The sequence below is a fragment of the Rattus norvegicus genome, chromosome 5 (assembly GCF_036323735.1).
Source record: "Rattus norvegicus strain BN/NHsdMcwi chromosome 5, GRCr8, whole genome shotgun sequence".
Lineage (NCBI taxonomy): Eukaryota > Metazoa > Chordata > Mammalia > Rodentia > Muridae > Rattus > Rattus norvegicus.
Genome location: NC_086023.1, coordinates 139325848 through 139350571, shown reverse-complemented (window position 1 = coordinate 139350571; position 24724 = coordinate 139325848). Strand labels below are relative to the sequence as shown.

At 39.4% G+C, this 24724-nt stretch overlaps 1 protein-coding gene across 8 annotated transcripts in view; it reads right to left on the bottom strand.

The window, feature by feature from the left end:
* The window catches only part of Scmh1 (Scm polycomb group protein homolog 1), a 124767-nt gene that overhangs the window by 50547 nt on the left and 49496 nt on the right, over positions 1 to 24724 (bottom strand). For 5 of the 8 annotated variants that reach the window (XM_039110303.2, XM_039110305.2, XM_039110302.2 and 2 more), the window contains 2 exons: positions 20486 to 20556; positions 14430 to 14664 (listed from right to left, as the gene is read on the bottom strand). In XM_039110303.2, coding sequence (XP_038966231.1) covers positions 14430 to 14664; positions 20486 to 20556 — 306 coding nt within the window. Of the gene's footprint in view, positions 1 to 14429; positions 14665 to 20485; positions 20557 to 21439; positions 21583 to 24724 lie in introns of all 8 variants that reach the window. The other 3 variants (NM_001109669.1, XM_063287984.1, XM_063287982.1) reach the window with 1 other exon arrangement.

The following is a 24724-nucleotide window of genomic DNA, read 5'->3' as shown; positions in this document are numbered from 1 at the left end:
TATAAATTAACACCCCATTTTCCTATGGCTCTCTGAAGAGTCACGCATACATACATACTTTTTAACTTCCTTAAATAACAAGAACAATAAATGATGAAACTAATGATCATTCTACACCAAATTACTCAATTTCCAAAAAGTAAGCCTAAAAATTCAAATGCCCAGTGAACTCTACACAGTCCATGGACCATTAATGAGTAGGTTGTAAAAATTAAGATCATTATTAGACTTGGTCTTCCAATTTGATCCCCAAGTCCTCCTTTCAATTTGGCTTCAATTCCCTATCCTGAGATGGTTTTAAAACTGTTTCCCAAGTCTGGCCTTCTCATCATAGGCAGAGGACAAGTCAGTCTGTGTAACATTGAAAATATGGAACTAACGACAGAAACTGCAATTGAGTGTGAGGTTCTGTGCCAATCACTTTCTACTGACTGCTGAATCCTTAAGACAGCCTCAAAACATAGATAACATCTTCACTTTATAGATGAGGAAGGAGGCAATGGTAAACCACTTACGGTTTCACAATATGCAAATAATACAGTCTGGGCTCTGCTAGAAAAGATCACACTGTAAGGATATATAGAGTCAGCATTGCTGCATAGAATAACATACCCAAATAAGACCAAAGTAGGCCTTCGATGGACAGATTTAATAATAGCATTAAAACAATCTGTTCAGACAGAAAACCAGGTAATTTCTTGGCCATCTTGGGTATAAAATTATATAATACTTGCCTCCTTTTTTCTTTCTCTAATCTGGGTTGAGCTTGGTTTTTGACTGCTACTTTTGCCTTGATCAGTTTTTTCTTTTTCTTTTAAATCAAAGTCCACCAGAAGTTGGGACTGGTGTGTGTAAGAGATAACATGGAGGCATATTTAATTAGATGTCTGCACAATTAGAAAATTTAGGTTTCACGCCCTGAGTTTTTTTCATTTTATTGGATACTTTAGGTATTTACATTTCAAATGTTATCCCCTTTCCTGATTTCCCCTCTGAAAATCATCCCCCTCTCCCTGCTTCCATGAGGGTGCTCTCCCCGCCCTAGCATTCCTCTACACTGGGGCATGAGCCCAGGACCAAGGGCCTCTCCTCCCCTTTATGCCCGACAAGGTCATCCTCTGTTACATATGCAGCTGGAGCCATGGGTCCCTCCATGTGCACTCTTTGGTTGGTGGTTTAGTCCCTGGGAGCTCTGGGGGGTCTGGTTGGTTGATATTGTTGTTCTTCCTATGATGCCCTGAGTTTTTAATGAGCAATGTGTCTGTCAATATTCAACTCCATTTTAAAGAAAGGTCACTGAGGGTCTTCCATCTCATTGGAAACTTGAGGAGTAAAAGAACAAAACAAAACAAACAAAAGCAAAAACCCTTTCAGCCATTTAAGGGTATCAGCACAACAGCCAATGTGTACCAAATGTATTATCCACTTCACATGACATTAAACATACAAAAAATTCCATAAGGAAGACAAAATGATTTATTACCAGTTTATAGAAGATGAAACGGAGATAGACTGGTAGGCTGTTCAAGATCACATTAGTATAGTGGGACAATTTCTATACATGATGGTTTGCCCTATCTTTAAAATAATTTATTTATTATTACAGTATTACATCCCACTGCAATGGAGTTGAAATATCTGGCAGACATACTATTCATTAGAAACTGAGGGCATAAAACCTAAATTTCCTAATTGAATATGGTTCCTTGTTACCACACACACACACACACACACACACACACACACACACAGAGAGAGAGAGAGAGAGAGAGAGAGAGAGAGAGAGAGAGAGAACCCAGTCTGAATTTCTGGAGGACTTTGATGAAGAAAAAAATATCAAAAACTATGATCCTGTCATCTGTCCTCATTCCTACTGCCCCCCGCCGCCCAATCCACTCCTCTTCTGTTTCCCTTCAGAAAAGGGTAGGCCTCCCAGGGTTATCAACCAAACATGGCATGTCAAGTTGCAATAAGACTAGGTACTTCCCCCTCATATTAATGCTGGATGAGGCAACCCAGTAGGAAGAAAGGGATTCCAAAAGCAGGCAAGAGTCAGAGATAGACCCTGATACCACTATTAGGAGTCCTGAAAGAAGGCCAAGCTACATCTATGCAGAGGGCCTACGTCAGACTCTGCAGTTCAGTCTCTGTGAGTCCCTATGAGCTCATGTGAGGGGATTCTGTGGGTTTTCTTGTGGTTTCCTTGACCTGCACCAATCTCCTCCAATCTTCCCTCCACCATTCCACCAAGCTCTCTCTGCCTAATGTTTGTTAGACCTATACCTTACAGTTCTTTATTTTACTACCTCCTAGCAAACATCTTTAGGGGTAGAAGGGCAAGATACACATGTTGACAAGGTAATATCTTACTCCACGACTTCCCAAGTGATGTGGATCTCTCCCCATCCAAATTCAAGAGAATCGGAAATTTGTTTTAATACTCTTACAGTCACAGATCTGAGTTTTACACTGAAAAGGAGCTTGGGTGTTATAAATTAAAGGCTGGTTCAATGGTAATTCCATTTAATTGACACACCATATGTTCAAAAACTTACTAATGGATGTTTCGGGTGAAACAACTCAAGGTTAAAGTTAAGGTAAAGCAAATTATCCGTGGCCACACAATGCTCAGTCAGCCCTGCACGGACGGCCTGCCTTGTGCGCACTGACTCAGATTGTTTTTTTTTTTTTATTAACTTGAGTATTTCTTATATACATTTCAAGTGTTATTCCCTTTCCCGGTTTCCGGGCAAACATCCCCCTCCCCCCTCCCCTTCCTTATGGGTGTTCCCCTCCCAACCCTCCCCCCATTGCCGCCCTCCCCCCATAGACTAGTTCACTGGGGGTTCAGTCTTAGCAGGACCCAGGGCTTCCCCTTCCACTGGTGCTCTTACTAGGATATTCATTGCTACCTATGGGGTCAGAGTCCAGGGTCAGTCCATGTATAGTCTTTAGGTAGTGGCTTAGTCCCTGGAAGCTCTGGTTGCTTGGCATTGTTGTACATATGGGGTCTCGAGCCCCTTCAAGCTCTTCCAGTTCTTTCTCTGATTCCTTCAATAGGGGACCTATTCTCAGTTCAGTGGTTTGCTGCTGGCATTCGCCTCTGTATTTGCTGTATTCTGGCTGTGTCTCTCAGGAGCGATCTACATCCGGCTCCTGTCGGTCTGCACTTCTTTGCTTCATCCATCTTGTCTAATTGGGTGGCTGTATATGTATGGGCCACATGTGGGGCAGGCTCTGAATGGGTGTTCCTTCAGTCTCTGTTTTAATCTTTGCCTCTCCCTTCCCTGCCAAGGGTATTCTTTTTCCTCATTTAAAGAAGGAGTGAAGCATTCCCATTTTGATCATCCGTCTTGAGTTTCGTTTGTTCTAGGGATCTAGGGTAATTCAAGCATTTGGGCTAATAGCCACTTATCAATGAGTGCATACCATGTATGTCTTTCTGTGATTGGGTTAGCTCACTCAGGATGATATTTTCCAGTTCCAACCATTTGCCTACGAATTTCATAAACTCGTTGTTTTTGATAGTGGAGTAATATTCCATTGTGTAGATGTACCACATTTTCTGTATCCATTCCTCTGTTGAAGGGCATCTGGGTTCTTTCCATTTTCTGGCTATTATAAATAAGGCTGCGATGAACATAGTGGAGCACGTGTCTCTTTTATATGTTGAAGCATCTTTTGGGTATATGCCCAAGAGAGGTATAGCTGGATCCTCAGGCAGTTCAATGTCCAATTTTCTGAGGAATCTCCAGACTGATTTCCAGAATGGTTGTACCAGTCTGCAATCCCACCAACAATGGAGGAGTGTTCCTCTTTCTCCACATCCTCGCCAGCATCTGCTGTCACCTGAGTTTTTGATCTTAGCCATTCTCACTGGTGTGAGGTGAAATCTCAGGGTTGTTTTGATTTGCATTTCCCTTATGACTAAAGATGTTGAACATTTTTTTTAGGTGTTTCTCAGCCATTCGGCATTCCTCAGCTGTGAATTCTTTGTTTAGCTCTGAACCCCATTTTTTAATAGGGTTATTTGTTTCCCTGCGGTCTAACTTCTTGAGTTCTTTGTATATTTTGGATATAAGGCCTCTATCTGTTGTAGGATTGGTAAAGATCTTTTCCCAATCTGTTGGTTGCCATTTTGTCCTAACCACAGTGTCCTTTGCCTTACAGAAGCTTTGCAGTTTTATGAGATCCCATTTGTCGATTCTTGATCTTAGAGCATAAGCCATTGGTGTTTTGTTCAGGAAATTTTTTCCAGTGCCCATGTGTTCCAGATGCTTCCCTAGTTTTTCTTCTCTTAGTTTGAGTGTGTCTGGTTTGATGTGGAGGTCCTTGATCCACTTGGACTTAAGCTTTGTACAGGGTGATAAGGATGGATCGATCTGCATTCTTCTACATGTTGACCTCCAGTTGAACCAGCACCTTTTGCTGAAAATGCTATCTTTTTTCCATTGGATGGTTTTGGCTCCTTTGTCAAAAATCAAGTGACCATAGGTGTGTGGGTTCATTTCTGGGTCTTCAATTCTATTCCATTGGTCTATCTGTCTGTCTCTGTACCAATACCATGCAGTTTTTATCACTATTGCTCTGTAATACTGCTTGAGTTCAGGGATAGTGATTCCCCCTGAAGTCCTTTTATTGTTGAGGATAGCTTTAGCTATCCTGGGTTTTTTGTTATTCCAGATGAATTTGCAAATTGTTCTGTCTAACTCTTTGAAGAATTGGATTGGTATTTTGATGGGGATTGCATTGAATCTGTAGACTGCTTTTGGTAAAATGGCCATGTTTACTATATTAATCCTGCCAATCCATGAGCATGGGAGGTCTTTCCATCTTCTGAGGTCTTCTTCAATTTCCTTCTTCAGTGTCTTGAAGTTCTTATTGTACAGATCTTTTACTTGCTTGGTTAAAGTCACACCGAGGTACTTTATATTATTTGGGTCTATTATGAAGGGTGTCGTTTCCCTAATTTCTTTCTCGGCTTGTTTCTCTTTTGTGTAGAGGAAGGCTACTGATTTATTTGAGTTAATTTTATACCCAGCCACTTTGCTGAAGTTGTTTATCAGCTTTAGTAGTTCTCTGGTGGAACTTTTGGGATCACTTAAATATACTATCATATCATCTGCAAACAGTGATATTTTGACTTCTTCTTTTCCGATCTGTATCCCCTTGACCTCCTTTTGTTGTCTGATTGCTCTGGCTAGAACTTCAAGAACTATATTGAATAAGTAGGGAGAGAGTGGGCAGCCTTGTCTAGTCCCTGATTTTAGTGGGATTGCTTCGAGTTTCTCTCCATTTAGTTTAATGTTAGCAACTGGTTTGCTGTATATGGCTTTTACTATGTTCAGGTATGGGCCTTGAATTCCTATTCTTTCCAGGACTTTTATCATGAAGGGGTGTTGAATTTTGTCAAATGCTTTCTCAGCATCTAGTGAAATGATCATGTGGTTTTGTTCTTTCAGTTTGTTTATATAATGGATCACGTTGATGGTTTTCCGTATATTAAACCATCCCTGCATGCCTGGGATGAAGCCTACTTGGTCATGGTGGATGATTGTTTTGATGTGCTCTTGGATTCGGTTTGCCAGAATTTTGTTGAGTATTTTTGCGTCGATATTCATAAGGGAAATTGGTCTGAAGTTCTCTTTCTTTGTTGTGTCTTTGTGTGGTTTAGGTATAAGAGTAATTGTGGCTTCGTAGAAGGTATTCGGTAGTGATCCATCTGTTTCAATTTTGTGGAATAGTTTGGATAATATTGGTATGAGGTCTTCTCTGAAGGTTTGGTAGAATTCTGCACTAAACCCGTCTGGACCTGGGCTCTTTTTGGTTGGGAGACCTTTAATGACTGCTTCTATTTCCTTAGGAGTTATGGGGTTGTTTAACTGATTTATCTGTTCCTGATTTAACTTCGGTACCTGGTATCTGTCTAGGAAATTGTCCATTTCCTGAAGATTTTCAAGTTTTGTTGAATATAGGTTTTTATAGTAAGATCTGATGATTTTTTGAATTTCCTCTGAATCTGTTGTTATGTCTCCCTTTTCATTTCTGATTTTGTTAATTTGGACGCACTCTCTGTGTCCTCTCGTTAGTCTGGCTAAGGGTTTATCTATCTTGTTGATTTTCTCAAAGAACCAACTTTTGGTTCTGTTGATTCTTTCTATGGTCCTTTTTGTTTCTACTTGGTTGATTTCCGCTCTGAGTTTGATTATTTCCTGCCTTCTACTCCTCCTGGGTGTATGTGCTTTTTGTTCTAGAGCTTTTAGGTGTGCTGTCAAGCTGCTGACATATGCTCTTTCCTGTTTCTTTCTGCAGGCACTCAGCGCTATGAGTTTTCCTCTTAGCACAGCTTTCATTGTGTCCCATAAGTTTGGGTATGTTGTACCTTCATTTTCATTAAATTCTAAAAAGTTTTTAATTTCTCTCTTTATTTCTTCCTTGACCAGGTTATCATTGAGTAGAGCATTGTTCAATTTCCAAGTATATGTGGGCATTCTTCCTTGATTGTTATTGAAGACCAGTTTTAGGCCGTGGTGGTCTGATAGCACGCATGGGATTATTTCTATCTTTCTGTACCTGTTGAGGCCTGTTTTTTGACCAATTATATGGTCGATTTTGGAGAAAGTACCATGAGGAGCTGAGAAGAAGGTATATCCTTTTGCTTTAGGATAGAATGTTCTATAAATATCCGTTAAGTCCATTTGGCTCATGACTTCTCTTAGTCTGTCTACATCTCTGTTCAATTTCTGTTTCCATGATCTGTCCATTGATGAGAGTGGGGTGTTGAAATCTCCCACTATTATTGTGTGAGGTGCAATGTGTGTTTTGAGCTTTAGTAAGGTTGGTTTTAGTAAATGTGGTTCATTTACACAATGGTATACTAGTCAGCTATTAAAATGAGATCATGACGTTTGTAGGCAAATGGATGGAACTAGAAAATATCATCCTGAATGAGGTAACTCAGACCCAAACAAGAAATGTATGTATGCATTCACTGATGAGTGGTTATTAGCCAAAAAATACAGAACACCTAGGATACAATCTACAGACCATAAGAAGTGTAACAAGCAGAAATGCCCAAGTGAAAAAGGTTCAATCCCACTTAGAAGGGGGAAGGAAATAATCACGGGAGGCAGAGGGAGAGAGGGACCTGGGTGGAAGAGTGGAGAGGAGGGGAAAAGGGGGGCAGGAGAGAAGTCCAGAGGACCAAAAGAATGAATGGAAATAGGCAGCCATGGGGAGTGGGAGGTGGGAGGACCCTCTAGAAAGTACCAGAGACCGGGGAGGTGAGACAGTCTACAGACTCATTGGTGGTGACCCTAGCCAAAATGTCCAACATTGGGGGGAGGGTACTTAAGAGTCCACCTCCAGTAGATAGGGCCTGAAATGGAGGGACAGGTTTACTAATTCAGTCAAAATTCCTGACCCAGAATTGATTTTGTCTAAAAGAACCGCAGGGGGAAAAAAATGGAGAAGAGCCTGAAGGAAAGGAAGTCCAACTTGGGATCCATCTCATAGGGAGAGGGGCATTAAGGCTTGACACCACTATGCTATGATGTGCTTACAGGAGCCTAGCATAGCTGTCCTCAGAGAGGCCCCACCAGCTGCTGAGACTGAAACAGACACAGATACTTACACCCAACCATTGGACTGAAGTCGGAGACCCCTATGGTTGAATAGAAGGATTGAAGAAGCTGAAAGGGAGACTCACCCCATAGAAAGACCAATATTCTCATCCAATCCAGACCCTTGGGAGCTCCAAGAGACTGAGCCACCAACCTGGAGCATAGAAGGGTTAGTTCCAGGCCCCCGGGCACATATGTAGCAGGGGTCTGCCTGGTCTGGCTGCAGTGGAAGAAGATGTACTTAATCCCAAGAGACTTGAGGCTCAGGGAAGGGGGAGGCCTTAGGGGGTTGGGGGAGAGACCCTCTTAGAGGCGAGGGGAAGGAGGAATGGGATGAGGAACTGTGGGAGGGGGAACTGAGGGCGGCAATGACTGGAATGTAAATAAGTAAAATAATTTAAAAAAAGAAACAAAAAAGACTTGACTGCCACTGCTTTTTCCTCTTCTTTTTAGAATTTAATGTTTCAGGGTTGACTAATCTGAAGTACACTTCCCAGGAAGTAAAAAGTAGCCCCTTAAACATAGATTTACGTCCTTTTTTTTTTTTTACTTTAAAAACTTTATTTTGTTCTGTTTTGTTTGTCAAACAAACCCACCTGTACAGGGTGATCTTTTGGACCATGTTCTATATTCCAGTATGTCCTTTCTATGAGATTTTATCTTTCTAGTCTATCTTGGATGTTTTTACTTCTTTGACTTTTCTTATAGTATTTTCATTTGGATCTGTTGTCTCATTGGTCATCTTGGAACTGAATTTTTAATTGAGCTGATTGGCTCATCAGTGTTTCCTGAGTTTGGACAATTCCATTTCACATCTTCTAGCACACATTTCTAGTGTGATTTTCACTGTGAGTCAAGGTGTTTTTCTCCACCTGTCTGTACTTGTTTAGCTCGTTAGGTTGCTGTGTAAGTTTCTTTCTGGTTAGTCATTGGTTTTAGCAACAAGATTTTCAGTAACTGAAGCAGTTTTATCCTCATCTGCTTTTCTTCCTTTTTATGGATGTTGACTGATTATTTTAAAGTGTCTATTTTTCCTAGACCAATAGAATCCAGAGGTTCTATTTTGGCAGAGAACTTAGTTTCTGAGTTGCCTAAATGAAATGTAGTTTCTTCAGAAAACAGATTTCTTTGAAAAGGGATGAAGAGGCTGGGATGCCTTTTGATTTTTATTCTCTTAGGTTCTACATAGACTTAAATTCCACTCTTTGCATCCCTTTTCCCTGTTTCAACACTAAGTCTCCTTTCCCACAACAGTGCTTTTTCAATATTGTTCTTCTTTTTCTAGTCCTTCACACTCTCAGTTCAGACCCTTCTGCTTTATTACATAATAGCATAAATCTGAATCCACTGGGTCTCGGCTTCGTTTTGAGTATCTCCTGCTCTATATGAGTCTATTTCTTTCTAAGCTGTGTTAGATCTCCAGTGCTCTTCCTTTTTGTACAGTTTCTGCCTGCATAAACTGTTTATTCTGGTTTCTGCTGGTATCAGAGCTTCATATTATCATGAAAATGTAGTTTAATTTGTGATATTTCTTAACTCAAAATTATATTTAAGTATGAGTAGCCAATGGTTTGATTTGTTTTTTTATGATATATAGGCTTTTAGAGAAATTTTCATGACTTTATTTAGATACTCATTATTATCACTGAGTGTATAGTTTTAGTAATCTCTGAAATTGTTTCTATTCTATTTGTTTTGAGACAAACCCTCATGAATTCTAGGGTGGCCTTGAAGTCATTATACAGACAAGGATGACCTTGAACTTCTGGTCTTTTACCTCCATTTCCTGCGTGCTGGGATTATAACCATGAACCACTACACTCAGTTTATTTAGTTCTTGGGGTTGAACCCAAGGTTCTCAGTCTCACACATGCTAGTTAATCTCTACCAACTAAGCTACATTCTCAGTACTAAAGAGTTTCTTCTTTTTTGTTGTGTTGAGAACTGAACCCTAGGGCTTCATACCCTAGGATGGGCAAATGAGAAGTTACCTACCACTGAGTTACATTCCCACTTCACACACTAGCTTCCTTTGGTTGCTGCTGGTTTGTTGTAACTGTTTTGAAATGCTGGAGATTCATGCATGCAAAACAAGCATTCTACCAACTATTGCTACCAAGGTGCTTCTAAATGGCTGTCCAAAAGTAGCACAATAAAATAGCACTGTGCAACCTGAAAAGGCAGTAGGAATAATTCTATTTCACTGTAAAATCATCTTTAGGACATACCAGTAAACAAAAAAGACAAAGCTAAGACAAGTATGTAAAGTATGCTATCTTTCATAGGCATACATGTAATGCACATGCATTATACACATTCAAATATGTACATGTATGCATGCTTTGATATAACTATTAATAATTAATCTTCTGGCACAAATATATTCATATTAACATATAATAGTTATATATATGTAAATGTGTGTATACACACATATATTTATCTAAATGTTTTGTTTGCTTTTATATTACTTTTTCAGTATTAGGTATTATATCCAGGATATTATACATACTATGAAAGTGCTCTATCTCTGAATTATATCCAAAGTCTATGGTTATATTTTTTGAATGAAAAATAGACAATTAAGTTAAAGAGGTAACCTATTCAAACAGGAAAAACTACACCGAGAGAATTCTTGATACTTTGTTTCATAAGCTTTACTTTAAAATGCATTACTTACATATTTGCAAACACAATTAATTAGAAAGCAAGTCCAAAAATCCACATAAATAAACCTTAATTATTTTTTTAAAGATAGAATTATTTATTTATTTATTTATTTATTCATTTATTTATTTATTATAAGTACACTGTAGCTGTCCTCAGACACACCAGAAGAGGGCATCGGGTCCCATTACAGATGGTTGTGAATCACCATGTGGTTGCTGAGATTTGAATTCAGGACCTCTGGAAGAGCAGTCAGTGCTCTTAACCACTGAGCCATCTCTCCAGCCCAATTCTTGTTAGTGATAGAGTCACCCAGAAAAAAAAATTAATCCAAAAAACCATACTATCTTTATACCATCCAACTTTATTCAAGGAAATTCAAGATGAGAAAGGACAGAGGAGAAGAGGGAGAGAGGAGAAGGAAGAAATATAAAGAGGATATGAAAAGAGAGGGAAGGATATGAGAGGGGGAGGTGGAATGAGAAGGAGGGAAAGAGAAGAATTAAGCAGAGAAGGAGGAAAAGACAAGCAGAAGAGGCGAGGAGATCAAAGACATGTGAAATAAGAAACAGACCAGGGAAGACAGAAAAAGTAAAGGTGGTGTGACAATAGCAAATTCTAAATGCTAAATATTTAATGGTATTAAGAAATAAGCCTAGCCTGTTTCATGCCTTTAATCCCAGCACTTAGGAGGCAGAGGCAGGTGGAGCTCTGAATTTGAGGCCAGCCTGGTCTACAGAGTGAGTTCCAGAATAGCCACGGCCACAGAGAGAAACCCTGTCTCAAAAAACAAAAATAAGTGAATTTAATTATTCATGTGATAATAGGGTGCAGTTATGTTTTAAGAATAGTCTTGCCTATAAAAGAGACACTGTTTCATGAAAAGGTGGTACTATATTTGTACTTTAGGACAGAAACAATCAAGTACAGATACTCAGATACTTGAGTACACAGTGTCAATTATAACGGTAGAAGACAGACTGACACAATTGTGTTGTTTACTTTTGTACATACTTGAAATTTTCCAGTGTAACTCTTTTCACAAGGAAGAAAATGTTAGACTCTTTTAAATGATACATATTCCTGAGTGCAGTTAACATAGCTCAGCATCCTGAACGGAACATGTTCTGTAACTTATCACTCATGAAAACCCACCACAGTCAATAGTAACTGTATTAGTAACTCATGAGGTGGCCTCATTTTCTCAGCCATTAAGAAAAAAAAAAGAATGACTGTGATCTGAAAGAGAAGTATGATTATTAGTTTAACTAAAAGAATAGATGGATCCTTAAAGAGAAAATTCCAAGGGCCAAGTAAGAACTGGGAGAGAACTGGGGGAGAGGACATAAAACCCTATTAAAACACCTGGAAAGGCAAAAAACAAAAACAAAAACAAAAACAAAAACAAAAAAAAAAAAGAATAGCTAAAACATTCTTAAAATAATTCTTTTTTTTTTCTTTCTTTTTTCCCGGAGCTGAGGACCGAACCCAGGGCCTTGCGCTTTCTAGGCAAGCACTCTACCACTGAGCTAAATCCCCAACCTAAAACATTCTTAACAATAAAAGAACGGCTGGGGGAATCACCATCCCTGATCTCAAGCTCCACCATAGAGCAATAGTGATAAAAAAAAAAAGAACAAAAAACAAACAAACAAACAAAAAACTACATGGCAGTGGTACAGAGACAGACAGGTTGATCAATGGAATAAAATTGAAGACCCAGAAATAAAACCACATATTTATGCACACTTGATCTTTGACAAAGAAGCCACAAATATACAATGGAAAAAAAAAACATCTTTAATGAATGTTGCTGGTCTAACTGGCTGTCTGTATGTAGAAAAATGAAAATGGAACCATATTTGTAACCATGCACAAAGCTCAAGTCCAAGTGAATCAAGGACCTCAACAGAAAACCAGATACACTGAATCTAATAGAAGAGAAAGTGGGGAAGAGCCTTGAACTCATTGGCACAGGCAGAAATTTCTTGAACAGAACTCCAGTGGCACACACTCTAAGATCAAGTATTGATAAATGTGACCCCATGAAACTAGAAAGCTCCTGTAAGGAGACCCTAGATGAAATGCCCTATAATGGGGAGAGGGAACTTATTGAATCCACCTCCAGCAGAAAGACAGGACATCAAGTGAGGGATGGGGTTGCTAACCCACAGCCAAAGCTCTGTCCCACAATTCTCCCTGTCTGAAAGAACGGCAGAGATGGAAATGAAGAAGAGCCTGAGGAAAAGAAGGTCCAGCTACAGGCACAAAGTGTGATCCAGCTCAAGGGGAGGCCCCAAGACCTGACACCATTACTGAAGCTATGGGACGTTCACAAAAAAGGACCTACCATGACTTCCCTCCAAAAGACCCAACAAGCAGCTGAAAGAGTCAGATGCAGATATGTGCACCCAACCAACGAACAGAAGCTGCTGACCCCTGTGGTTGAATTAGGGAAAAGCTGGAGGAAGCTAAGGAGGAGGGCAACCCAGTAGGAGGACCAGTGGTCTCAATTAACCTGGACCCCTGAGATAACTCAGGTGACAGCAGATGCTGGCAAGGATGTGGGGAAAGAGGAATACTCCTCCATTGTTGGTGGAATTGCAAACTGGTACAACCATTCTGGAAATCAGCCTAACAGTTCCTTAGAAAACTGGAGATAGCACTACCTGAGGACCCAGCTAGACCACTCCTGGGCATATACCCAAAAAGATGCTCCAACATATAACAAGGACACATGCTCCACTATGTTCACAGCAGCCTTATTTATAATAGCCAGAAGCTGGAAAGAACCCAGATGCCCTTCAACAGAGGAATGGACACAGAAAACGTGGTACATTTATACAATGGAGTAGTACTATTAATACTATTCAGCTATTAAAAACAATGACTTCATGAAATTTGCAGGCAAATGGATGGAACTAGAAAATATCATCCTGAGTGAGGTAACCCAGTCACAAAAGAACACACATGGTATGCACTCACTAGTTAAGTGGATATTAGCCCAAAAGCTCAGAATACCCAAGAAACAATTCACAGACCACATGAAGCTCAAGAAGAAGGAAGACCAAAGTGTGGATGCTTCAATCCTTCTTAGAAGGGGAAACAAAATACTCACAGGAGGAAATACAGGGACAAAGAGTAAAGCAGGGACTGAAGGAAAGGTCATCCAGAGACTGCCCCACCTAGGGATTCATCCCATATGCAACCACCAAACCCAGACACTATTGCTGATGCCAAGAAAGTCTTGCTGAGTGGAGCCTGAGATAGCTGTCTCCTGCGAAGCTCTGCCAAAGCCTTACTGATACAGATGAGGATGCTTGCAGCCAACCATCAGACCGAGCACAGGGACCCCAGTGGAGGAGTTAGGAAAAAGACTGAAGGAGCTGAAGGGGTTTGCAACCCCATTGAAAGAACAAAAATATCAACCAACCAGACACCCCAGAGCTCCCAGGGTCTAAACCACCAACCAAAGAGCACACATGGAGATATCATAGCTCCAGCTGCATATGTAGCAGAGGATGGCATTGTCTGGCATCAGTAGGAGGAAAAGCCCTTGGTCCTATGAAGGCTTGTTTCCCCAGTGTAAGGGAATGCCAGGGTGTTAAGGTGGGAGTGGGTAGGTGGCAGTGGGAGGATCTTCATAGAAGCAGGGGGTAGGGGGGAAGAGTAGGAAAAGGGGATAACATTTGAAATGTAAATACATAAAATATCCAACAAAAAAAGGAAAAAAAATAGTATCCTTTCCTCCAGGTGAATTCTCTCTTTTGTGTTTTTTGGGGTTGATAAGAGCTTTATGCGGTCATGATCTCTGCCCCCCCCTTCCCTCCCTCCTTCCCTCCCTCTCTCCCTCCATGTTTTTTGAAGTAGGTTAAATGGAGCAATCCCCTTCCATTTTTCTCTTTCAGGATAAATGAGCACTGACACAGATGGGGAGGAGTATGGCCTATTGTTAGGTTACAAAGGGTGAGGACTTACACCCTACACTAAGGTAAAGACAAGTCTCTTTATTTTAGGTGGGCCTTTCAGGGGAACTATCCTATGAGAGAGTAGGTATGTGCTCCAGACTTTTCCATAATGTAATGCATACTTTTTGGATCTAGCCCATTGGCCAGGGAGAACCAGGCTCTAGTTACTCACCTAGAGGTGGCTGCAGCATACCGCCATTCTTCTCACAGTTTCCAATTGGTTGGATTTCGGAGGAGTCAACCAGTCTCCAGAAGTCATTCTTGTTGTCACTGCCATCAAGGCGCAGACGGAGTCGGGCACCTGTCAGTCCAACTACTGTGGCAATACAGGTGGACGTGGTGTTCCTGGGGTCCTGTGCTTCCAATTTCATGCTAATCTTGAACTCATTGCTTGGAGGTGTGTAGGACTGAGGAGAACAAGGCAGGAGATGTAGGCAGACTGCGGATGAACTGTGTGTCAACAGGCATGCTAGGAGATGGCACTTGAAAATACAGGCATTTGGGTTCAAACTGGTTATAGGTGGGTCAAGGACAGCCAGCCTTGCTTATTCGCTAACATTTAGGAAAGGCTTTATATAATTGAGGCATGACAAAGTACAATGAAGGGAAATGTTACTTTCCTATCAAATATTGGCTCATTACCAGTACAGGAAATGGTAGAAGTGTCTGATGACGCCTGCTAACCTTTTGCTTTTTCTGCATCGACCATACAGACCATTAGAGGTTATTTTTTCTTATTTTAATATTAAATCAATTAACATAACTGACATACAGTAAGCTGTACACTGGTGAGTTGTGACATGGCCTCACATGTACACGTCTACCTCTGAAAGCACCATTATGATCAACATAATGAATGTGCACTATCTTCTCACCTGCTTCACTGGAACTGCCTTCTCTAGCCCCTCCCCTTCTAGTCTTAGAGGGAATCCTGAAGGAGTACTGTTTTTATTATTCATTTTTCAGTCAGTATAACTATTCTGGGGTCCTCAGTATTACTGAATATATCAATATAAGTGAAGTATACCTAATCTGAAATTATAAGATTCAAACTGAGAACCTTTGTCACTGACATGCTGGTACAAGAAAAGTCTGTACTTGGTATTATATGATATCTTGAAGTTAAAGTACAGACTATTAAAATATTGTATAGTAATTACCTTTAGATCATAGGCATTAGGTATGTAAGAAACAATAATAGTGTGCTTAGATGGGTTACATCCATAAGAAAATATTCCAAAATTTGAAAACTTAAAACATTTATGATTTCTAAAATTTAGTGACTGTGAATCTGATATACATTTTCTTTTGTTGCTGAATAAGAGGCCATTTAGTTTAGTTCTAGCTTTTGGCTCTTACAAACATGTGGCAATGTATGTTCATAAACAAATTCTTATATGAAAATATATAATAGTTCATTAATGTCTATGAGGGATTAATTCCAGGCTGTCACTTTATATTCAAGCAGGTGTTTAAACCACATAGATAAAACAGTGTGGTGTCTGTGTGTAGCCTATGAACATCCTCCCAGAGACTTTTTGTTTTTCTTGATTCAGCCTTACTCTGTAGTTCAGTCTGTTCTAGAATTCATAATCCTCTTGAATGCTGGGATAATCTCGGCATCTGTATTAATAACTAATATAAATGCTGTTATTGTATTGTCTAGGTAGCAACAACAAAAATATTATCTATATATGTCAGTACAGAAACCCTTTTACCCACCCACCCCCATTTTTTTGAGGTGTCTCAACCATAGTCCAGCTGTACCTGGATCTCACTATACTGCTCAGGCAGGCCTCTAATTACTGTGCTCCTGCTACCTCAGCCTCCTAAGTACTAGGATTATAGATGTACAACACTACACCTGGCTTTCCCCAAATATTTCAGATCTGCTATTTACTACATCTTCAGATAGATGGAGGGTCACTTTCTTTTCTCTTGCAAAAACTTCTAAAAGAATGGCTGAATGATGATAGGTTTATGTGTGACCCATACATACATCAAAAGCTAACTCCTTTATAGCATATGACTCAATGCTTTTTAGCATATTCATGGTTGTACAAACACCACACCTATTTTTGTAATATCTTCATCATCCTAAAGAAACCCTATTGTTAGGAGCTTTTTCCATTTCCCTCTCTGCAGAGAGCCCAAAAGTTATTAATTAACCTTGGATGGACATACTCCATTTCGCTCACTTATTGATGGATATTTGCATTGTTGGTAGTACATATAACTAATGTTGAAAAGTAATTACAACTTTCCCTTCACAAGTCCATACCTATGTTTGTCTCATAATAAGGTATAGATTGAACCACAGTTAATAATAAAAATGAACAATTGTTTCATAATGCTCCATTATGAAGTTCTTTTCTGCATCAAAGCCAGGAATGTAAGTATTTTTTGAGTCAAGGTCTGTAAAAGATCAGGGAACTGCTCAGGCTGCTAAGAGCAACAGTGTGGACTCATGCCTCTATCCCCTCACCTCCGGCACAACTGTATCATCTGACAAGAGTAGGCTAATTGGCTTTTCCTTCTATCTCTTGCCTAAGTGCTCTGGTTAAAGTTTCTAGTATTATACTACAGAAGAGCTGTGGCAATACTAAATTTTAAGGGCCATGTAAACCACAACAGCAGGATAGTTTCTAATATTACCTGGGAGAAAATGCTTTCAGTTTTCTCTATTCAGTAAGATGCTGCCTAAATGTCTGTCAGACACAAGCTTTATCACGTTAAGGTACAATCCTTCTATACCTAATATATTCAGGACTTCTATCATGAAGAACACTAAAAGCTATGCTGCTGTTTCTGCACCTATTAAGATGATCATGTGAATTTTATAATTCATTGCATGTATTATGTATACATTATATAATAAGTATTTGACTTGCGTATTCTGAAGCATTCTTACATGTCTGGAAACAAACCAACCTGAACATGGTATATGATCTGGCAAGCTTTTGGTTTTAATTTGCAAGTATTTTCTTGAGGATATTTGCATTTTTGTCTATCAGGGTTTATTGTTCTAGGGTTTTCTTATGTTGTTTTCAGCCTTTGGCAACAGGTATTTCAAGCTCAACAGAATAGGTGGAGAAGGGTCCCCCTTCCCATTTCAGTTGATTTCTAATCTTTAAAACTCAGCACACAGGTGCTAAATAACATTCTAACATTTTCAAACAGAGTATGACTTGCTACTTTTTACACCTCATCCTTGTTTCCCTGTTGCAGACACATACAATGATCCTTTTCTTTCATGATTTGAGATGCATTAGTGTTAGATCTTTAAGTTTGGATAAATTCAGGAGCTTGGGGTGTGGTTCAGTGGGTAGAGTGCTTGCCCACTGTGTAAAAAGCCTGGGATTCAACTCCCAACACTGCACAAACTAGGATGCAGATGCAGGAGGATCAGAAGTTCAAGTTCATACTCCACTGTATAGGGTGTCTGAGGCCGTACATCACATACATACATACATACATACATACATACATACATACATACATACATACATGTGCTCTGGTCCACGCAGCCATCTTTCTAGAGCCCCGTTCTGGTTTTCATATCTTCTTGGTTCAACTTTGATAGGTTATACAGGTCTTAAAATTTTTCTATTTTATTAGCATTTCCTATTTTTTTTCAAAAATCATTTCTACTCTAAGTTGTGATGTTTCTACTTTCATCTGGAATTTTATCTGGGCCCTCACTCTTCCTTTAGTTAAGGCTTGTTGATTTTGTTTATCTTTTCAAAAGATTATTTCTTTTATCCATTGTGTTCATTTCTCCTCTAGTTCATTTCTCTTCTGATTCTTCTACAAATTTTGGGTATGGATTTTGAAGAACAGAAGTTTATAATTCTGAAAATGTTCCTTTATGTATTTTGTGGTATACTCTATGTGTACATATTTATGTGTCTGCACATGTATATGTATGCATATGTATGCTGGAGGTCAAAGTCAGATGATTTCCTCAGTTGTTCTTTCTTATCTCGCGCGCGCGTGTGTGTGTGTGTGTGTGTGTGTGTGTGTGTGTACGTGTGCATGTGTATGTGTGTGTGTGTGCATGTGTGTGTGTGGCAGTCAGAGGTTGGTGATGTCTGTCTACAGGTGCAGGCTGTCACACTGTGTTCTCATCTGGGTGCTAGGGAGTCTGAGCAACAAGCCTTTTACTGACTGAGCCATCTCCTCAGCGCCTCCTTTTATGATTTTTAATTATCACAGAGCTTATTTTAGTGAGATATTTTCTATATCTTAGGTGGATATTTGTAAGTCCACCACAACCCTTTGGCTGCTATTTTTAAGTGGAAGTTTCTCTTGTGTTATATATCTTGCTGGATTATTTTAAATCATTAACTAGAATACTAACTTAATACAGAGGTAATTTTTTTAGTTAAATTATTCAATTCTAAGGGCTTTTTCCCCTTCAGTAGTATGTTTTCTGTCAATAGTAAGACACTGTATTTTTGCTAACAGCATATGAGAATCCCTTTTGCTCTGTTATCTTTTACTCATCGATGTCTTCTTTTAAAACACAACCATTTAAAAAATGTATGGGGCTATCTTAGCCTCACACACTCTTTTCTCTTTCCCTTCTCTTTGGGAACTCCGATTACACATCTATGTGGCGAGCAGAAGCCATGGCTTGCTGCTCTCTTTTCATTTATATCTGAACTGCTTTCTCTCTGTGGTTCACTTTGGATAATTTCTGTTTCTGTGTCTCAAAGCTTAATATTTTCTTCTAACATTAATACTAACCAGAGTATTTTTAATTTTACACATAGTTGAGTTTTGATACATCTCATTTCTCTACTTACATTTTGAACCTATTAAATAATTAAACTAATAGTTTAAGGTTTTACCTGCTGTTCTGTGCTCTGTATAGTCCTGAGTCGTTTGAACCAATCAATTATTCTCTTCACTACTGACTGCACTCCTCTGCCTCTGCACGCCCAGTGATCTTTGACTGGATTTAGGTACTGTGGGTTCTATCACTGAGTATTAGATATTTTATTTTTCTATAGATCTCTTATGATTTGTTTCTAGATAAAGTTTCCTAAGGGCAGATTGAGCCCTTTAAGTGTTGTTTTTATGATTTTTTTTATGAGAGTATAGAGCACTGTTCAGGGTATGACTTATTTTAAAAGGACTTTCTGAGTATTCTCCCAATGCCCAATTAATAAAAGAGTTTTCCAGGAACTATGCTCAGTCTTATGTGGGTATCAGCTGTCTTCTAATATTCAGATTGACTTTGCATTGTCTGAAGTAGGTTCCTGTTACTCAGCAGCATTGCTTTCCTGTGTAATTAAAGATGAGCCCCTGTAGGCCTGTTCGGCTTTGTTATGTTAAACACCCGTCTTCTCCGACACACTTCCCTGTAAATTCTAGCTACTTCAATGTGCCTGGACTCTTGGTTCCGTATGCTTGAATTAGGGCGTCTGATGGTGAAGACGATCTGGTCCAGGCAGTGAGAAGACAGATCACACAGGCCGAGCTCATTTGTTCCCATTTCTCACATCACTGTTCAGTTGCTGGATCTTTGGTGTCTCGAAAGCTACTGCTTAGTGTATTTTGACTGAAGAATGTTTTAGGTAAAAATATGTTTAGACTATACTATCTCAGTTAACCAGAATTATGTCTGTTTTCGTAGACAAGTGAAGCATTGATGAGGAAACGCTTGAGGACTAAAGGAGGGTCATGTGGAGAACTGGTGACATCTTGCTGTTTAGCAACAGTGCACTACTGTACTCACCAACCTTATTACACAGACATGGCAACAACACCCACACATTGTCTGGAACACTTAATTTAATGTGGGAGGCTCTAAATTACTCCAAAAATGTCACTTATTAAGGCTGGGTTCTGTGTTTTTAAAGAAAGGTAAGATTGTGACAGAGGTGTTGAACACAGGAAAATACTGCTCTATATTCAAGAACTAGCTAAAATCCACAATCCTCTTTTCTGTCTCTCTGAATTAAGAGCTACAGGGGAAAAAAGACTCAGTATAATTAGTAACAGAATTACCTTGGAGGAAAGAAGGTGTTACTTGGAATGAAGTCAGGGAAATGCCTGGTGCTAAATTAAACTCAGTGACCAACTTTTACTTGGGTCCTTCTAATAAAATTTTACGTTGGAATCCTCAGGTAAGAAGTCAAAGGGCTCCTACCTCATGATCAGATTACTCAAGCACCAGAAAACACTGTCTCCCACCTACTAATGATGTTGAAAATCAATTACCTGCTTGAAGCAATGGACAGGTGCTGGGACTGAACTTGTTTCTTTTAGGTATTTGTCCCAGGTAAAATGACCTGTAAAGGAAACAGAAATCCCCATCACAGATAACTTCCTAAAAAGATGCTTTCAGGATGCGCTTTACACGAACAGTAAGTAAACCTTTAGCAGACTAATTTAAACGTTTGCTTTCCTATTTGATCTTAATCAAAAATGATCTTAGAGGGAAGAATCCAAGTGCCCTGGGTGAGTCTTTTTAAATTAACACTTGAAAATCAGGCTTAAGATGACTTTCACTGTTTTTCATGTTAGTTCCTATACTGACCAAAAATTCTGAAGTAGGGTATATTAGTATTCCCTATATAGGGTAGTAAAGAAGTATCAAGAAGTCCACAGAAAGCAGAAAAGGCAGAAGGTGGTAGGAGAATTGTTTGCTTTGCACAATCTGACTCCTAAAGAGGCCCTGAAACGCTGTCAGGTAGCATGACTTAGCACCCAATATGGCTTAACCCCACGTCACAGCTTAGCAGGTATAAAGCGAAGACTACCTAGAGATATGAGCAAGAAGATTTCAGGGGAGGGAAAGCAACATGAGTGAGATAAATACACTCTAGCCCTCACCTTTTAAATCGCCACTCCCAGCACAGAATGCTGTACTGTGCTACGTACAGAATGGAGAGTATGTGATAATCTAACCCAAGTAGGGCTTGGGAAGCAATCCTGATGGCAGTAAGGAAGGGGAGACTGGCTGTCTACAGAATCATCTCTTCATACTGCCTTAAGGAACTCTAGAAAGTGTAAAGAGCGGTTGAACAAGAGAAGCAATTCTTAAGGTTGACAGAGGCCAGGACAACATAGAAAGGCATAGGCTATTATATACGAATAGCATTGAATGACGAAAAGATTACCAATTCTTTATTTCAAAATTAAAGCAATGTACAGTTTCCCCCTAATACCCACCTAGAGGTGACCCCATGATGGAGCAGGGAAGGTCCCAGAGACTCTCACAAGCTAAAACACTGTAGCAAACCAGCATTTCTTGAAGTTTCCTCTGAGGTGGAGCAGCACAAGGCCCCTTTGGCCCATACAAAAAGCACTAGATGCTGGGAATAAAAATGAGTCACTGAATAATGATATCTAAATCACTACAAAGACGATGCCAAGACTTCACACTCTATGACTTTATACCTGCTGTTTTGTCCCTTTCCCACCGTCCATAACTAAGCAACTAAGTCTGGCCAGGGTTCTGAAATTTCTCACAAACCAGTCAATGATTACACAACATGACTAGACAGTCCATACAGTAAATGAAAGGGTAACTTCCTGGAATGAAGATTTAAAGAGGTTACCAAAATTTAATTTTGATAGTATTATAACTATTAGCCGAGAAGGTCTTAAGTTAAAGACTGAATAATGTTATCATTACTTGCTATTAGAAAAAGAAAACATTGCAAATTATTATTACATCCTTACAAATGAAAGACTTAAATCAAACTTTAAATCTTGGATTTCACTGAACTGTGACCCTTAAGCTCTCCACCATCAAGAGCAGCAACTCCAGTTCAACTTTTCTATGCTGACAGAAATGAACTATGTATCCAGTAAGATAACACTAGATACATATAACTTCTGAATATTTTAAACGTGACTAGTGTAGGGAACTAAATTCTAAATTTTATTTGACTTCAAATAATTTTAAAATGTATATATGGCTCATGCCTAATGTGATAGGAAGCAGCACAGGTTAAAGGTATGGCCAATTCTGGGCAATTGCTTTTATTAGCTTGAGTTCTGATCAAAAGTACCCAAGAGACTCTGGTTTTAGGAATTATGATAGTATTAGTTACAGTTGCCTATTATACCTATCAACCATGCTAATCAATTCCCATGCTATAAGGTAAAAGGCCAGAAGCCCCAGGCATATACCATGTAGAAAATCTCCTATTACTGAGTAAAGAGGAATTTGTTCAGGGCAGCCCACCCACCATGATGGCTAATTGATTTGAACCATAATTTTTTCCTTCTATTTGACTGCCCCTTGGTTTTCAGGAGAGAAGAGAGGGAGGGAGGGAGGGAGGGAGGGAGGGAGGGAGGGAGGGAGGGAGGGAGGGAGGGAGGAAAAGGAAGAGAAGAGACAGGAAAAACTAACCTATCAGACTATTTAAACACATTCTTTCATGTTTATCATAAAGTAAACTATTATATGATTCTGAATCTGCAAGCATTAAAATAATCACAAAAGAAATGACAGTAAACAAGGTATATGTTAAGATTTAGTTTAAGTATAAGTCAAAAAATGTTGCTTTTATAGCAAATATCTTGGGCAAATTTAACCTTCCAAGCCTCCGTTTACTCATCTGAAAGACAGAGATAGTTGCATATATGATGCATACAATTGTATATAAATTCATCTGATAAATACATAATATCCTTTCAAGTATGAAGAACTGTGTTATATGTTCCGACACTTTCAGATGAGCAGAATATTAAACTTACTTGCACAAGTAATACTGTAATGAGGTAAGTTTAACAAGGTAAAACAGATCGCCGTGAGAACGTAGTATAGGAAAATTTTATATTTTATTTTTGCTAATTTAATTATGTATGTTATGTCAATGTTTGAGCATGTACACATGTGTGTGGGTGTCCACAGAGTCCCAAAAAAAAGGGCCTCAGATCTCCTTAGAGTTAGAGATGAGCCACCTGACCTAGGTGCTGGGAACCAAACTGAGGTCCTCTTCAGGAGCAGCAAGTGATCTTAATTGTTAAACCACCTCTCCAAACCCAGTAAAGGGAAATTTAGTTCATACTTGGGATCTACAATCACTTGACTAATATTACTAACAAACATATAATATTTTATAATTTAAGCACATATAAAACAAGTGTTTAAAAGTGTCCGTGTTATTTAAAGCATTCAAATGTTATAATTTGAGTTTTCAATTACTTATTCAACACATGTTTACTGCACTTTCATAGAGTAGGCACTTTAACCAAAATCCCTACCTTATGGAATTTACCTTGCATTCTGCTGTATAAGACACACCTAGCACATGAAATGGGCTAAACATCTGAAAGGGATCGAGCGGTGTGAAAGCTGATGCAAGCTACAAAGAAGCAAGCCTATTGAAGCAAGCCTACTCTGACTGGTTTTTCCCCTTAGGGATCCACTTCATTCTACTTAGATGTGCAAAGGAAAGTCCTTAAGAGCAATAATAATGATCAACGTCTTTGATCACTGTCAAAGCACTGTTTAGTTGTGCGTATGCCCTGTAACCTAACAGATCCTAGCAACGTGTGATGGTCATCTAAGTGCTACCTGATTTCTTAGTCCATATCTCTGTGTACCCACCTGTACTTTTAAAATGATCTTTCTGATAGTCTTAACTGTTAACTTGGTTGGACTGAAAGACCCTTAGGAGCTTATTAAGGCCTCTTCCTGGGCCTCTGAGGAGGTGTTCTCACAGATGAATACATCATGAGGGCTCTGACCTTATCAATGGCTTCACCTATTCAAAGATTCAGACTGTCAGCAGTCAGCAGATTCCTGGGAGGTGGTCACATGGTAGAAGATGGAATCTAATTCAGAGGCTGGTTGCTTGGTGTGTGCCTTTGAAGGGTTTATCTAATCTCTTTCTGTTACTCTTCTTTACCTTCTTTACAATAAGACAATCACCTTTCTTCCTTCCTTCCTTCCTTCCTTCCTTCCTTCCTTCCTTCCTTCCTTCCTTCCTTCCTTCCTTCCTTCTTCCCTTCCTTCCCTCCGTCCCTCCCTCCCTCCATCCCTCCCTCCTTCCTTCTTCCCTGATACATCTGCTTTCCTATAGACCTAAAAGCAACAAGGCTGGCTGACCATGACCAAAACTTCTGAAACAACAACCTAAAATAAATCTCTCCTCCCTTAATTCTCTTGCATTGAGCTTCTTATGCTGTTATTAACATACATTAATTATACACCATGTGTTTCATTAGGATACTTTGTACAGCATATAAAGCACTTTGGTCATATTCACACCACCACCCTCTCTTGCTTCCTCCTACTCTCAGGTCTGAGTTAGTGATGGAAGTCTGACTAAGATGGTCTTCCTAGGGGAATACCCAAGAGGAGGATTAACCGACAAACTGGGTATTTTAGGCTTTGACCCAAAGAAACATCCTCTGCAAAGAGTATTTCTATCTCTGTTAAATCACAAGACATGAGTGAAGAGAGGGTAGGCATGACCAAGCCACACTCTGTGCACATCT